Genomic DNA, 16,532 nt, shown 5'->3' with positions numbered 1-16,532 from the left:
TTGAGGAGTTCAGCCTTGTCCCCCCTGTCCATCAGCAATTGCTTATGCCCAGCTAGTAGGGGGTCCCATTCCACCCTGGGCCTTCCTTTTACTCCCTATATATCTAAAAAACAATTTTTTGTTATCCTTAACTTGGGATGCCATCCTCAGCTCCATGGTAGCTTTGGCCTGTCTAACTGCCTCCCTACAAGCGCGAGCAGAGGAGGTATACTCCTCTTTAGTAATCTCTCCCCGTTTCCACTTTTTATATGCCCCCCTTTTAGCCCGTAGACTGCTCTGGATTTCTCTGGTCAGCCAAGGAAGCCTCTTGGCCCCTTTCCCCCGCATCGGGATCATCTCCCTCTGTGCCCGAAGGATCATTTCCTTAAGGCACAGCCACCCTTCCTGGGCTCCCAACTCTTTAAAACTCTTACTCTGCAGTGCGTCCTTGACTAAACGCCTGAGTTCATTGAAATCAGCTTTCCTAAAGTCTAGCACTTTCACCCTACTAGTTACCTTACCCACTCGACGTCTTATGGTGAATTCTATTATTTGGTGATCACTGTCCCCCAGGTGACCACCGATCTGTAGGTCTCCTACCATGTCATCCCCTGTTGCCAATACCAGGTCCAGTAAGGCATCCCCCCTAGTGGGACCATGTACCTCCTGCGTCAGATAGAGGTCCTATACACAGGATAGGAACCTGCGTCACCAGTGGGACTTTGCTGTCTGCGTCTCCCAGCAGATATCCGGGTAGTTTAGGTCCCCCATGACTACTGCCTCCCTAGTTTTTATGGTCTCCGAGAGCTGCCTCAGGAGCCCCGAATCTAGTTCTTCCCCTTGGTGTGGGGGTCTGTAGCAGACCCCTACCACCAAATGCCTTTCTCCTTGACCTCCATGTAACCTAACCCACAATCCTTCTACTTTCTCCTCCTCCAATTCCACTTTGATAAGGGTCGATGTATATCGCTCATTGACAGAGCGCCACCCCTCCCCCTCTCTTCCCCACTCTATCCTTTCTGTACAGCTTATAACCCTCAGTGTGTACCGCCCAGTTGTGGGAAGGATCCCACCAGGTTTCTGTTAGCCCTACTAAGTCGTAGGCGTTTTCTGCAAGCAGGAGTGCTAGTTCATCCTGCTTGCTCCCCATGCTCCTAGCGTTAGTGTATAGGCACTTGAGCCCTGTGACTGGGCATCAGAGCTGGGGGGCAACAAAGGTGCCAAAGGGCCCCTTATTGCTTACCTGCTTACATAGGAATTGCCCTACCTGATCAGGCCAGTTATTTCATCTAGTCCAGTGTCCTGTTTCTGTAGGGGCATAGGAGCCTCCATATGACTGACCTGGCTTTGGGTCCAAGCAGCTTCTACCACTTCCTGCCATTCTGCACATTTTGAAAGTCACATCTACATCACAATTGGCAAAAATAGTAGAGAACTTCAATGGGATTACATGCATGCAGAAAGACATGAGCAATGCTAATACTATATTTTTTTCAGAGAAAAAACAATTATGGCAAAACACATCACGCAAACACCTCAGCTACCCTCAGTAGCACTGTGTTCATACATAAGACAGCCAGCAACCATCTGGAAAGGAAAATGTGTTATCCTTAACACATCTGTACCACCTTCCCCATTGCCTTACAGGATAACAAATCAGACTGGCTTGGGCAGCCACACGTAAAAATAACTCTGGGCACTCTTTTTTTTTCCCAGCAAACAAAAAGAAAACATGTGGCCAGCCCTTAGGTACAGTAGCAATGGGAGTGTACCTAGAACAGAATTTCTCTTTGAGTGTAGGTTTTTTTCTTCATAGATTTCCTTAGGATTTTCATCTGCATTGACATGCCAGGCCATAAAAACACCTGAGGAGATCGTATAGCCTATCCAAGCCTGTAATCCATCAGCTCAGAAGGATTTGCCTGATATTTCCGAGCTGCTATGGTCTATCACATCAAAAAATCCACTGTTTAAGTGCCTCGAATCAGATTAGCACAAGAGACCGTGACAGCCTACAAGGATAAACAATGCAATTAGTATTGGTAACAAAATCTGTATTTAGCTTAAGCTGATATGATTCATCAAATAAATATTACCTATTAAAAATTTTTAAAAGCCAAAAGGTGAATGTACTCAATCAGTAATGCAGATTTATGCATTGGACAAGAATGGGGTTTGCAGACTATTATATACAGGCACCATGTTTTTTTCTTCTGTTATTTTCTTCCCCTTTCCTCCCCTTCCAGCTGGCTCTTATTCGAAGTCCACTGGAGTTGCTGGGAGTCTTTCCATTGGCTTCAGTAGACTCTGGATTTTATTTAAACGAGGAAATTGTATTCAATTTTCCCCCAGACCTGGCCTATTCTACTTTTTGTCACCCTTCCTCTTGTCATCTCTATTAGGGAAGATACTTAAAGCAGTGGCAAAATAAATTTTATCAGGATCCAAGGGAACAAAAGAAAAATAAAATGGGAGAGCAGTTAGTAGTTGCAGGGACTGATTAAGTTGACTTAGCTGGGCCAAGCATGAGAATTACCACACCTGCCCCTGATCCCTGGCTAATGTGACCAACCCAGTTCTCTGCAACCAAGTTGAGTGCTAAAAGCACCACTCACCCCTTTTAAATACACTTGCAGCCTCAGGCTGCAAGCATGCCTTGACACACCCTCAATGGGCGCATCCAGACATGTGTGGACGTTTGGTTCACTGGGAACAAGTAGCAGCAGTGCACCTTGCATTGTAGCTACTTGTCCCCAAGGAATGCCAATGCCATGTGCTCTTTGGTGTGCAGCAAGTTGCTCCAGGGGCAATAGGGGAGGCTGGGGCCAGCACTGTGTTGGCCCCAGCAGCCTTACCTAGGGTCCTGGGGGCCTCCTGGGGCTGCAGCCATGGCGATCCTGACAGGCAGAGCCTCGCCAGCAGCTGCAGCATGGCTCCAAGCGACCCGGCTCTACTTTTTAGTGTATGCTGCCCAAGCGTGCGCTGCTTCAGGGGGTTTTTTCCACATTTCTTTTTGAACTCTGGATATCCAGGGGGTAAAAAAAACTGTGAGGAAAAAAAATGGAGCAGCGCACACTCAGGCAGTGTGCCCTTGCAGCGTGGAGAACATGAGGCTGTGTGGTATGTGGCGCTGTAAATGTGTTTGCAGTGCCACATACCACACAGCCATGCTCATCTGCATGCACTCAATCTGTTCTGGCAAGACTCATTTTCACAGCTCTCCCTGGTTCTTCTGACTTCGGCTGGCCTTGGCTTTTCCTGACTCTGATCTCCCCTGAAACTTGGTGCTGCCTCTGCACCCTCTGGGTTTCCTGGCATCTCGACTCAGCTTCATTGACCCTGATCTCAGATTTTCCCCTATACCTCAGCACCAGTTCTCTAATATCTGGCTCCTGATCTCATTTTACACCTAAGATTATATCTCTTGGATCTCCCCTCGTGACTCCAGTAATCTGTGCCCCCATCCTGCTGACACCCTACTTGCCCCCCATAGTCTATTTGCAGGCCCAACTGCCTACATCCCAATGAAACCCTCAACAGTGATTCCCTGTGACAAACAATTTTTTTATTTTCTGCTTGTGTAGCACCTAGCACAGAAGGGTCCTGATTTGTTGTTGGGACTCCTATCTGTTGCTGTAATATAATTAAGTAAAATAACAACAGTGATAACAATGAGTAGAAAAGAAATGGAGCTGTGATGTAGGGTAATGGTTCTGCTAGCACAAGGCTATTACAAATGGCACTTAAATGACAGTTTATTTTACATGAATACCAATAAAACCTTTGTATCACACCACTGTCTTTTTGGTTATGCTAAGGGTTAACAGGGACAACAAAGAAATATTTAAATGTTTTAAGAGGTTGAAAAAGTTTACAATTTATTATCTTAAAATTCTTCCCGCTATAAAAGCAGGTGTCTTAGTACCATGAATCTAATTGTCTAGGCTTCTAAAAACTTCTAGAAGTGACTAAATGTAATCTTTCTTTATATGAGATGGTCTTGACATTACCATTGAATGTGTTGGGTTCTTCAAGGATAATTGCCATTCTCTCACCAGAAGTCTGAGAGTCTGCTTTTTCTGGAGGTACAAAGCTGTTGCTTTTAACACATGTACATCTATTCATGCTGCTATGAATGGTGTCTCAGGGGGATGAAGCTCCAGGCATGTCTGTGTTAATCCAGTCTCTCTGCAGCACAAGTGGCTACTCTTTAGCTCATGAATCTGGCTAACACTAAAAGTCCCCACTTGCAGGTCATCAAAATCACCTGACTCCAGGCCTGGGCCTAACCAGGTTCTTCCAGTTGATTTGATTTTTTTTTAAAAGTCTATTCCCATCTCTTTCCTTTGAGGCAACATGTGCAGCAAATCCCTAGTCAGGGAGTGGCCGTTAGTACATCACGTACCTGACTCTGTTACTTGGTAGTTTTGCAGTATTCGATAAATTTTCATAAACAGATTTTAATCACATAGACACATTTAGAGATGCTGTGGTATTTCATTAGGCATTTAAGAATGAAGGAAAAGAGATTAATTGCTCCTCCACTTCAGTGTTAGACTGGGTGGTTCAGACTCCTATGCCAGGGTGAAAGAGCAATGTTGCCATCTCATGGACTATTCTCATCACTGCAAGCAAGGGCACCTGTTCATTTCCAGATCCTGCATGCCCATTAAAATATTCTTTATTTTGATTGAGAGTCCTTTAGGTGAAGCATCACAAGATACTGAGCAGATTCAGTGCAGATGCTATGTAAATGAAGCAAGTGTGCATTTAAGTATAAAAGAAGATGAGTGACAGCAAGGGGATAATGAAAGGAGAGAGGTCTGGAGAGAAGGAAAAATGTATGGGATTTAAAATACAGGGGTAGGTTGTAGCTGTGTTGGTCTAAGGATATAGGCAGACAAGGTTCTTTGGGTGAATCTGGAATCTTTTATCTTTTATCTTTCCAACTTAAATAGTTGGAAAAAAAAGTTTAGCAAGCTTTCGAGTTTAAAAACCCTTTGTCAGGCTGAGGATGTCTCTGCAGTTGGTGTGTGCTCTTCCTGGTTGGAATGCAGATTAAAGAAGCCAGAGGCTGGGCCAGGCTATGCATGCAAGACAGGCAATCAGTGAAGATGTACATTGAGGAGTCAGTGGGTGAGACAGCTGGGGGATGGGGGGGGGGGTGCAGGAGAGAGAGAGAGAAGGGGGATGCTTCTTTATTTTAACTGCTACTTTCATCCCCCTTCTCTCTCCCCTCTCCCCCAGCCTGTCTTTCACTCACTGACTCCTCAATGTACATCTTCACTGACTGCCTGTTTTGCATGCATAGCCTCTGGCCTAGCCTCTGGCTTCTTTACTCTTCATTCCAGCCAGGAAGAGCACATGCTCTGAAAACTCTGAAAACTTTGTGATCCAGCTTTTTACATTTAAATAGTAATCAAACAGTTAGCATAAATGCCATTGGCAGTGGCAGACACCACTACCACAACCTTTCTGTGGTTCTTTTACCAAAACAGATCCTGCTGCCTGTTGTTTTTGGCATCTTTCAACATGAAAAGTGCATTTGTTTCAAGAGAAAGGAAACTTATTTATGGCCACTGTGCCTAGTGCTACTGATGTGCTCTTAGGCAGAAAGTACAGCACATCCTGCTGTACTTTAATAAAAGCAGATGACACATACAGACATTGCTTACCTTAATTGGGGAAGCAAACAAAAGGACTGGTCTCTGATGTATTTGCCTATGGATAACACTTCATTGTTTAGTTGACTTAGGGATCGTGCTCTTTCCAGTAGGCATTGGACATGGTGCTAGGAATCTTCTTCAAGGATCAGAACAGCTTGCTATAGCACCCATGAGACTAGGGCAGTCTAATGCACCCACCTTTGCTTATAAGGACAAGCAGTTTAGGGAGGATGTTGGATGCTTTCCATGGTCCTTGGATTGTCAACAGCTCACCATGTGAACTCTGGATAAGATGTATTGATTAATTTTCTTGTTCTTCAGAAACTATGTGGAAAGGTTATAGGCAAAGCACCAACTTTCTGTGTAGAGAGTGAGCTGCCAGAGTTACATGCAATACAAATGAAAATGTCAGGCTTTGCACCTCTTTGTCCTAAAATAATGCCAAAGATGAGGAGAGCACGGTATTAACGCTTCCACTTCTTTCTTCTAAAGCTTCCCAGAACAGCAACCTATTCTATGTAGAGCCGCAGGCTCAGGCTTTTAGAAGAATTCTGCTCCTTTTTTGGGGCACCTAATGAAATCACTAATTTTTTTTTTTTGCCAGGTCCTGGGCCTATACATGAAGTGCTCTTTAATAAGAAAGTCTGACTTAAATGAAGAAACACCAAATGGGAGCTGAGTTCTGAACTCCACCAGTTACTATTAGTGTATATTGGCCTAAGGGACAACTCTCCCTATCACCAAACATCCCATGCAGTACGTTCAGCAGCTTCAAAGGTAAAGGAAGCTGTGTGCACATTTCCGTAGTTTTAATATCATCTTAGAGGGCATTGCTCTGGTACTGGTGTTCTTTTTTTGAATGAAGCCTTGACTGAAAGCTCTGAACCCACTGTCATCAAATATCTCATGGTACTTTTTACAAAAACCATTACAGGTAGTCCTTGACTTACTACGTTTTGAGTTACAATGTTTCACACTTACAACATTTATAAATGGACACCCTGTTTCAACTTTCTGACATGAATTTTGACTTCACAATGCTTGATTCAACACAATGCCATGCCAGCAAATAAGTTAGCTGCGTTGCCCATCTCCTTGGAGAACATCTGTCCAAACTTCCTTGGACACTTTTTTAAAGAAAGCAGACAAGACTCCAGAAAAACCTGCAGTCAAGACTCCTGAGAGGACTCCAGTCAAGAACCCTTCAAAAAGTCCAGCAAAGTCACCTCAAAGAAGTCCTTCCAAATCAATATGATTGCTATTTACAATATAAATATATTAATGCAGCTATATTACTCATCTATAATTGATAGAGTACAAAATTCTGGGTTATTTTTGGTGAAAATAGGGTATCGGGCCTTGGTTCAGGCACTATTCCCCCATTTATAACTTTGTTTCCTATGGGAAAATTGGTTCCAAGTTACGAAGTTTCAATTTAAGACCTGGTTTTCAGGAACAAATTGTGTCGTAAGTCTGAGGACTGCCTGTAAATATCTTTTACGCATCTGAACTACTTCAGATCCACCTATGATTTAAAACATTGTAGTTCTCTTATGCACTGTTAAGTAGCTGCCACCATCTACCTTAGAAGCAGCTGCACTAAAATGATTATTGAAACAAGGAACTAATTTACGTCCTCATGAGCTGCATAGTTGCTTTTTTTTTTTAAATCCCCATTTGCCCACCTCTGTGACTGTTAGCAAGCATACACAGTGCCCCTACAACTGGCAGAATTTCTAAATCTGGGTTACCTAACTATTCTAAAGAGGAGACCCAAGTGAGCCAGAGGAGTAAAAGCACTGGCAGCCAGTAGCACTTTCTCTACACTGCTGTTCCCAATAGTGCTACTACTGCTTGAAACAAAGCTCAGCAAAAAATCCTGACCCAGAAACCACATAGGCTACTTCTTCCTGACCAAGCAGTTAGAGAGAGAAAAATGAGATTAAATATGGGATACAAATTACTTGGATGCAGCCTCTCTCCTCAGAGCCTTTCATAATGGCAAACATTGTGCAGTCAAGGAGATCAGATGCATGAGGTGGTGAAGATAAAAGGGTAACCTTCTAACCAATGAATCAGGAAAAAGGATCTTCTGCCCACTTGTATGGGTGGATCCAAGAGCACTTCAGACTGCACAAACAATGGCAATACTCCATTCAATAAAGGTAGATATTTCCTGGAGAAACTTGCAAAGACTGGCCTTGTGGCCAGCTGTAGAGTAACCACACTGGTGAAGCAGAACAGCAATTAGGGAGGAAGGATTCTTCTGAAGAATAAGAGTACTTGCCCAGCAGCAGGCACAGAAGCTGGTTCTCTGACAGTTTCTCTTGTTTGTTCACAGGGTGCAACACAGGACTCCAAGCCCTTTCCCGGACCTCTTATTCTGAGAGGACTGAACCTGTTCATCATGGAGGTCTTGCATATAGAAGAGACACAGCAACCACAAATAACCCCCTTGGATATACCAATTCTTATCAACATACCATTGGGTTAGAGTGAAGGTTGACCATGAAAGTTACATTGAATTTAGAATAAATTTAGGCAAAAGTGAGGGCAAAGGCATCTCCAGAACTCTGAGAGAAGTCAGCTTGGCAATCTGTGAGAATGATGGTACCAGAGAAATCACTCCCTTGCCACACACTCAGCCACAATGGGAAGGCTTGTGAAGAAGCTGTACAAGAACTAGTGGTTGATTCCCCTCCATGGGTGCATCTACATATGAAATTAATGTGACTCAATGAACTCCAGAGCAGTCTGCATCAGAGTTAACTGCTCCTGGGTACAGTGTCTACATGAGTACTTGGGACAGTAGCAATTTGAGCCAGGGTAGAGCAGGCCCCTGGCTAGCTGGGCTGACCAGGCACAGTTTACACCCCTGGTCACTGTCTACATATGTGTTTCAGCACAGTAAAGTATTCCGCCATAAGATAGTACTGTCCCCGACAGTACTATCCTATGGCAGAGTTAATTAGCTCACTGTGTCCTAATACCAGCACACACATAGACTTTGACGCTTTACTGTGGAGCTTATTAGTCTATTCCACAGTAAAGCACAAATATAGATAACCCACTAGCACTAGCTAGTCACAGTGAAGTTCCAACCCAAATTTCTCTTTGACATAATGGCTAGAACAATGCCAATTAAGTCTTTCCCAAGAAGTTACAAGTACCAATGGAGATTGCTAGAAGGAGTAATGGAAGGAGTATGGGCCAGTAGATTAGAAATGGCCAGTCTTGATGACAGGAAGTGAAGGTTGGACCATAAAATGAAGATATGATTTTTTTTTAGAAATGAACTGTGCGGAATCTAACCCCCCTTGAAACTGAAAGATCAAAAAGAAACAAGGCAGGTTTTGTTTAATTTTCTTTTTTATTAGACTAGGAAATATAATTTATTGCATAAAAATTAATTTGTTACAATAGGAATGCTAAACTTTATTTACAGTTCTTAGTTTACAGAATAAACAGCTGCATGTTTAGAGGATTCCACCAGACTCATCCTCTGGACATATAAATATGGAAACAATGTGGAACAAGAACATGGTTGCTCTCAACAGGAGAAAAACAGCTGATTTTTATTTCAATGACTCTATGAAATGCCTGCCCTGTATCACAGAGCCACTACTCTGCTTTATGACATCAGAGTGTGGTATATCTTCAAGAGACAGAGAAATGCACACACATGACCTTGGTCAGAGAGAGGCAGTACAGTACTTGGACACTCTGATCCTGTGATGTGAGAGCTATATACACTGTAATCCCATGATCCAAGGGAGACAGAGAAATGCATACACTTTGATCAGAGAGACAAGCTAATGCCTCCTCTCCCTCTCTGCCCCGACACAATTTCCCTGATCTGAAAGACACTATGAAATACCTGCGCATGTGTGCATACACTCATGCCATACCAATTGGAGAGGCACATACACTGTTATTCTGGTTCTGTTCTCTGAAAGACATGGGGATACAAACACACATGCAAATCTGGCAAACACCCATACATAGTGGTTTGAAAGTGAGACACACACACACACCCCCCAATCCTTTACCCAGACATACTGAAAGCATAGGAGAGAGAGAGAGAGAGAGAGAGGGTAAATGCACATATAATCTATACATGTGATCTAGGAGAAGAGTATTTAAGTTTTTTGGATACTGCTGACTTCACAAATTAGTTTCTCAAATATAGTCACAGAGATGGGTAAAACTGTCCCTACATTACAGCCATATTCAGCTCCCACAAAAGGCAATGGAGGTCTTCCCTACAGACTTCTATGGAAGCTGGATCATGCTCTTAGTTTTCCTGTCTCAATAACCAAGCAAGGTCTTATTACACAAGCCAGGTTTTCATTGAAGTGAAATGTTGGAGAAGCTAGGGCTCTTCTAGATATTTCCTGAGTGCTGTAAAACAGTACTGTGATGGAGAAAGGTCATACCTGCCAAACTCCTGAATACCTTGTGGTCAACTGTTTGCTTTAAGAGGTTCTTTATTTTTTTTCAACCACACAGGAATATTTTCAGCTATGTTCAAGTACTTGATCTGTCCAATAGTCAGTTTGGACTCTCAAATGGTTTAAAAATGTGATTGAGTTGTACATCCAAAAGTTTACACACACATTCAAATCTGTACATTATGTATGGATGACTGTGTATATTAAAATTGTATGTGCACACTCTTCTAATCTGATCCCATCCCTTTAACACATTCAGTTTCAAACACATCACGACTGACCAAGAAAGACTGGCAAGAAAGTGACATCCACAAATACTGACTCATACCCTTTTACCAGCTCCAAAATGGTAATTTTCTTCTACTCTGCAAAACATTGGACTTGAACCTGCCTGATGTTTCCATATAATTAAAGAATTTGAAGAAATGTACAATTTAGGCGTTAAACAGAAGGTGGGACTTTCTATAGCTGTGAACTACACTAATGACACTGATATTCAATAAGACAATTTCACAGCAAGAAAATGGCTACAAAATTGGCAAAGTAATTCCTTATACAATGAAAATGGATTCTGAACAAAACAGATGGGTTTTCAATGCCAAAAAGTCCCCAGGGCCTGTGAGAGAATGGTAGGAGCCTGCTGGTTGGAGGGTTTCCTTACCTTCCATTTTTTAAGAAGTAAATAATGGTCTGACTTGGGGGTGCACACAATTTTGGAGGCCCAGTACACCCATACCTTAATTCCCTGCCTCCATCTTATAGGCCCTGAGTCCAATATTTGATATATTTTAAAAAGAAGAATTGCTTCTATCTGGCTGTTCACATAGGAAGGTACAACCTCTTCCTACATGAGGACGTAGCTCCAAGCTCTGAGAATGTCCTTTTGCATTAAGGTTTCTTGTTCGGTGCTGATTTGTTTTGCCACTGTATGGAATCTCTATAGAATTAATTTGCACATTCCCAGCAAAGTTATTTATGTAGGTGAATAAAGATTGCCTGTATAAATATTCTTCCCTGTGGGTCCCTTTTCCAACTGTCTGCCATCAATTTAGGAATAGTAGAGATGGAAACAGACTGGCTAAGCACTCATGTGCCAGAGAGTTAAGCAACTAGAGGTTTAAATCCTGAATAAATACTGGCTACTGAACTATCCAGCAAAGACAACATCCTATTATGTCACATGCTGGCTCCCTGAGTGTGTGTGCACTTTCTCTTAGTCACATAAGTGCATCACAGGCAGCAGACTGTAAGTAAAGGAGCAGGATGAGGTGTGGTATCCTTCTGTTGGAGACATCACTGTATTAAAGCTTTAAATTTTTGGTCACAAACAAACATCTTGGGATAAAGTACAATGGAGGTCTAAGAGCTGGTGCAATGCCATCCTGGTATGATGCTGTGTTCCTGCTTGCATCATGACAAGCTTATCCAGAAGGACAAACTTTTCAGAGGTAGCAACCATAAATATTAGTTCTGCCTGTAGCTAACCAAACTCCTCTTCTGAATATTTCCCTGCGTAAAATACCACTTTTTTGAGCTATCAGAGGTAGAAGTAAGATAGTTGTAAGGGAGAGGGGAAGGAGAGGGTAAGACAGGCAGAAAAAGATTGTAGACATTTCCAGCAACCCTGCCAAGAAGTAATCTGTTTAACATGTCATGTAGGATTGTACTGGACAAATCAATCATTCCAATGGATGATATAAAACAACTTTGCTAGCCTCCTACAAATACGCAGGCCTTGAATACAGACACATTATTTGTAGTTTAACTTAACATTGTAACATAAATTGGTATACAACAGCACTGGATGACAGATGAAGTTGCCACTGTATCCTCAGGAGTAATGGCAGGCTACATCAGTGTAAATGTGTTATTTGCCCATGCCCATAATCTTTACTGATTACATAAACTTACTGGAAGTTTACCTAGTGCATTTCTACAGACTTGGAACCTAACCATGGAAATTAGTGATAGACAACACCTCTCCGATTACCCAGAGAAGTCACCTGCCAGTGCAAGGTAATCCTACAATATCTATTCTAGCATGTGGTCCAATCCCATTTTAAATATTCCACAATATTCACAACAGTCTTGCTGTTAGAATTTTTTATCTCTATTTTCATTAAAACACCGAATAAAAAGTTTGATAGGATTCTGAGGACTCAAGAAGGAATGTGGTCTTCCAATAAAAATCTATAGGTCTCTGGAACACACTTCGTAAAAGTAGCCCATTTTGCTCAGAAAAGTCACTGGGTACCCAAAAGTTGTGGTTTCTACGTGTGTGAATAGAAATTGTTTGCATCCAGGTGTACTTATCTTGAAAAGTTTTGCTTTTGCTCATGTCCTAAAAGAAAATCATTTGAAAATATGGATCTGTATATACTTTGGGTTCCAATCATTTGACACAGCCCGGAACTTTAATAAGCAGGTAGATAGTGCCCTATATATATCTTTTACTTAATTTGTCTTTTTATGAAAGAATTAAAACGTCTCACCCCAACCTCTTTTGTGAACCATAGGTTGACTTGACCCCTCTGATGGTTTCATCATCAGTTTTCTAACAAAGCAAACTCTGAGATCTGTACTGATTTCAGGGCTAGTGAAGGAAATGGACCTCTTACTCACTGCTCTAATCTTGTCCAATTTCCTGCTAGTCCAGGATTATTCCCTCACATTGAAACACCTCATATCTGAGATGTCTACTATTTCTCTGAAAGGCTTTCACATAGTGACACTGGGAACACATTCTCCCCTGATACTGAAGCTAAGGTTTGCTTTGTTCAGTTTCATTCCTGAAACAATGGTGCTGCAGTAGACAACAAAGATGACCATATGAAGCCATGCTTTGGTCTGTTTCAAACAGATACAGGGCCAGAAGAGGAAAAACTGTATGTGAAAAAAATGGATTGAAATGCCTATGTGAGGTCCAAGTTTCTATAATGGGGCTGGAAACAGTGCTGAGGAGTATCATTGTGATTTGAAGAAAAGCACTGGAAGTCTGACAATGTATCTCCCTTTAACCTTGTTTCCAGGAGTGGATTTATTCTTCTGTTAGCTGGGTGCTTGAGTGGCCCTCAGTGCAAGACATAAAGGAGAATTTACAAAGATGTCACAGAAGGAGATTCAATTTGCCCTTTCTAAGCCATGTGGGTCTCTAGGCACTTACCCAGTTGGACATCACCAAGGGGCTAGGAGCAAATAAATGAGTTTCTCTTGCCTTTTTTAAAAATTATTTTCACTACAAATGTAATGTGAAGTTTGCTCTCTCTCTCTCTCTTCTCTTTCTCACGTACACACACACTCCGAGCATCTTAATGCTCTTGCTCACACACAAAAGATTTTTTTTGTTTTGTTTTGTTTTTTTAAAAAGGACTCATCCAAAGATCTGGATAATAAATTATTTGCGTTTCCTAAGAAACTGTGGGTTTTTTTTCTTTTCTTTTTTTCTTTCTTTCTTTTTGCCTTAATAAGTCATCTGAAGCTCTTGACAGAAGTAAGCGGTTTGTCTAGATTGTACTCGACTCTTCAAAGCATAAAAGCTATTAAAGAAAAAGGAGATGGAAGAGAGGGAGAATCCAAACAAATTAAACAAAGTAAAACCCAACCCCAACTTGAGAAGCCCTAACTGACCAGCGCCACAGGGGAAGCAGCTGCCCACTTCCGCCAATGGCTGTTGTCATGGTTACCAAAAATGTGTTACTTTTGCACCTCACTAGAGGATGGCAAGGAGGAGAAGGGAGCTCGTTTAACACTTGAATTGCTTGTAAACTGTGTGGGTAAACTTCTAAGGCTTGCTAGGAATTTAGGGAGGAGGAGAAGTAACTTCCTCTTACCCCTCATGGTTAAGTACAGCTCAGCAACCCACCAAATGCAAAGTAGAAATGAGCCCAGTCCTACCCCACTAGTTCAGGAAGGGACATTCCCTATTTTCCTCCTCCGCATCTCACCCTCTTCTCTGTCCTCCTTTGTCCATTGACTAAAGACTACCAGGTACTTAGAAGCAACATCAGCAGTCCCCCTCTGTTGCCATGACAACCAGCATCTCACTCTTGCCCATCTCTTCCAAGGCACTAGCCAGGGTATTGAGATCACCGTCATCTTGGTGCTGGGCTTCCCATAAGTCCAGGATGACTCCTGTTGGGCTGGCTTTGGTGGCAAAGTAGTTCAGATACCTGTAAAGGAGATAGAGAAAGTTGAGCCTAACTTTATGCATACCCCTAATTTGAATGGTACATGGTCAGGACAAGGGGTGGTTAGGAAAGGAGAGAAGACCTGGAAAACAATCTGCATCCAGTATAAGCTATCAAGGAAATGTCACAGTACAAATGCATGGGCCCTCACAACATTATTTTCATTTTCGCTAGCTTTTGTGTAAAAGTAAGATGCATCATTTTACACAAATTATGAATGCTCTCCCTCTCTCCTACCCCTAAAGCATGATCCTATAATGGAACAGGCCAAGTACAGAAAAGGAATGATACAAGGGCAGTCATGCTCAGTAGCATGACACTCTTGTGATGCATGATCATGGCAGAAGGTCAGGCAGGTTTAGGCAGTCCCACAGATCTCACTGGGTGCACGTGCATAAGGCCTCTGTAATTTGAACCAAAGGGGAAAAGGCACAGCTATAACCTAACATGGAAATGTCATCTGTCCCATGCTCCAAGCCTCAAGGCATCCTGGTCTGGCAGAATGAGCACAAGTCTGAGAATAAGAAACTTCTGAACTTGAATTCTCTCTCTAGCATGGAATCACTGTGACCTTATGTAAATCATTTCCCCCTCCCTGTGCCTCAGGTCTCCACCTGTCAAACAAGAACAATAATACTTCTATACCTCATGGCACAGTGGTGAGCATGAATTCATTCACATTTGTATGTAAGATTGTTGTTCTTCTTGACTCACCAAGCCTTTAGTTTTGTGCTTTTTCCCCCCCATCCCACTCTCTCTCTGTGTCCCTTCCCACATGAGTCCAATTTCCTGCTGAATACAAGCAGGCTTGGTTTCATCACTGACAGAATACTAGATCCCTATGGTGGCATTCCCAGGAGTTGCAAAACCCTAAGTGGTTTCTGTATTGTTAATCAGACACTTTAGTGATGGTGTTGCAGAGTAATGCTTTGCAATACATGCCAACTAATCCCTTTTCCAAGAACAGCACTGTGCGACAGTATCTGCCCCTTTGGGGCTCAACAAAGCTGCAACAGCATCTTGTAGGGGGTAGGGGAATAAGTTCTGCCAAGCTGCATTTGTTTACATGTAAAGCAACAGAAGCAAAGGCCTAATCCACACTGCAAAGTTTTGTTGCAGAATTGTGTGTGTGTTCATATTCAAAGCTTTTCTGTGGTGTGGCAGAAGTCATTTCACCTTTGCTGATCAGAGTAAGGCTTTTGCTGCCACCAGGCAGAAGGCTCCTAGGCTTTTATCCAGCTGTTGCGGTCCATCCAGCTGCTGTTACCTTTCCAGAGTGCACTCCAGGCTGTGGTGGAACAGCTGCCGAATGGAGCTACATTGAGATACCCGAAATGCACTCTATATGCAGTCTGACAGCTTAAGGGTGGTGGCTCTTGGTTGCAGAGACAGATGAGTCTAGATACAGACTAAGTGCTCAGCACATAATCATGTCCCACATGGATCACACTAGCCCCCATCCTCCCTAGCTCAGAAAAGAATGAGTGGACAATGCAAGCCATCAAGGAAACATACAACCTGCTCTCTCCAAATGACAAGCTCGGGGCAAGAAGGGAAGAGCAGAGTGTCTAGCATCACATGGTGAGCTAAAACCCACCTATCCATGGAAAGTTTCTGAGCAAGAAGTCTCCAGTCATTTCCTCTGGAATTTGGAGCATCCAGGCTGCTGCAGATTTTCTGCCGGATGGACAGGGGGATCTTGAAAGCATATGGTCCCAGCTGAGTTGTCGCAGCACTGCCATGATGCAAGTGGAAGGCATCAAAGGAACTGGCATTCTAGAATAGGGGAAGGGGAAAAAAAATTCACAATCCCTTAAAACACTGGTTTACTCTCTTGAGCCTGTTTTGCTTTCTCTCTTATTAGCCTATCCCTGCCCAGGAGCAGGAAGGCTGCTATTGTTCTAAGTGGAATTGAGGAGTACTTTCATAAACTGTCAAGCAGCAAAGGCAACCTGGAAGAGGCCAGAGACATAGAGGCCAGGACTGGGGAAGACAGGTGTAAGATGGTACCATTTACTCAAATGCATGGATGTCAAAGATCAGAAACAAAAAGAGTGGCAGATAACATGCCATATAGTTTCATAGCTGGTCGGGTCGAAAGAGACCTAAGCAGATCATCAAGTCCGACCCCCTGCCATGGCAGGAAAGAATACTGGGGTCAAATGACCCCAGCAAGGTGTTCATCCAGCCTCCTCTTAAAGACCCCCAGGGTAGGAGCCAGCACCACTTCTCTTGGAAGTTGGTTCCAG

The 16,532-nt window shown here is 42.8% G+C and overlaps 1 protein-coding gene across 4 annotated transcripts in view; it reads right to left on the bottom strand.

The window, feature by feature from the left end:
* Positions 1-9,006: 9,006 nt before the first annotated feature.
* UNC5B (unc-5 netrin receptor B) overlaps positions 9,007-16,532 on the bottom strand; it is a 124,217-nt gene continuing 116,691 nt past the window's right edge. For all 4 annotated transcript variants that reach the window (XM_025203541.1, XM_025203539.1, XM_025203540.1 and 1 more), the window contains 2 exons: positions 15,881-16,059; positions 9,007-14,265 (listed from right to left, as the gene is read on the bottom strand). In XM_025203541.1, the coding sequence (XP_025059326.1) occupies positions 14,100-14,265; positions 15,881-16,059 (345 nt within the window). In that variant the 3' untranslated portion in view covers positions 9,007-14,099. The remainder of the gene's footprint in view (positions 14,266-15,880; positions 16,060-16,532) is intronic.

Source organism: Alligator sinensis, unplaced genomic scaffold, assembly GCF_000455745.1.
Source record: "Alligator sinensis unplaced genomic scaffold, ASM45574v1 scaffold546_1, whole genome shotgun sequence".
Classification (NCBI taxonomy): Eukaryota; Metazoa; Chordata; order Crocodylia; family Alligatoridae; genus Alligator; species Alligator sinensis.
The sequence above is the reverse complement of the archived record's forward strand: the minus strand, read 5'-3'. Positions and strand labels throughout refer to the sequence as shown.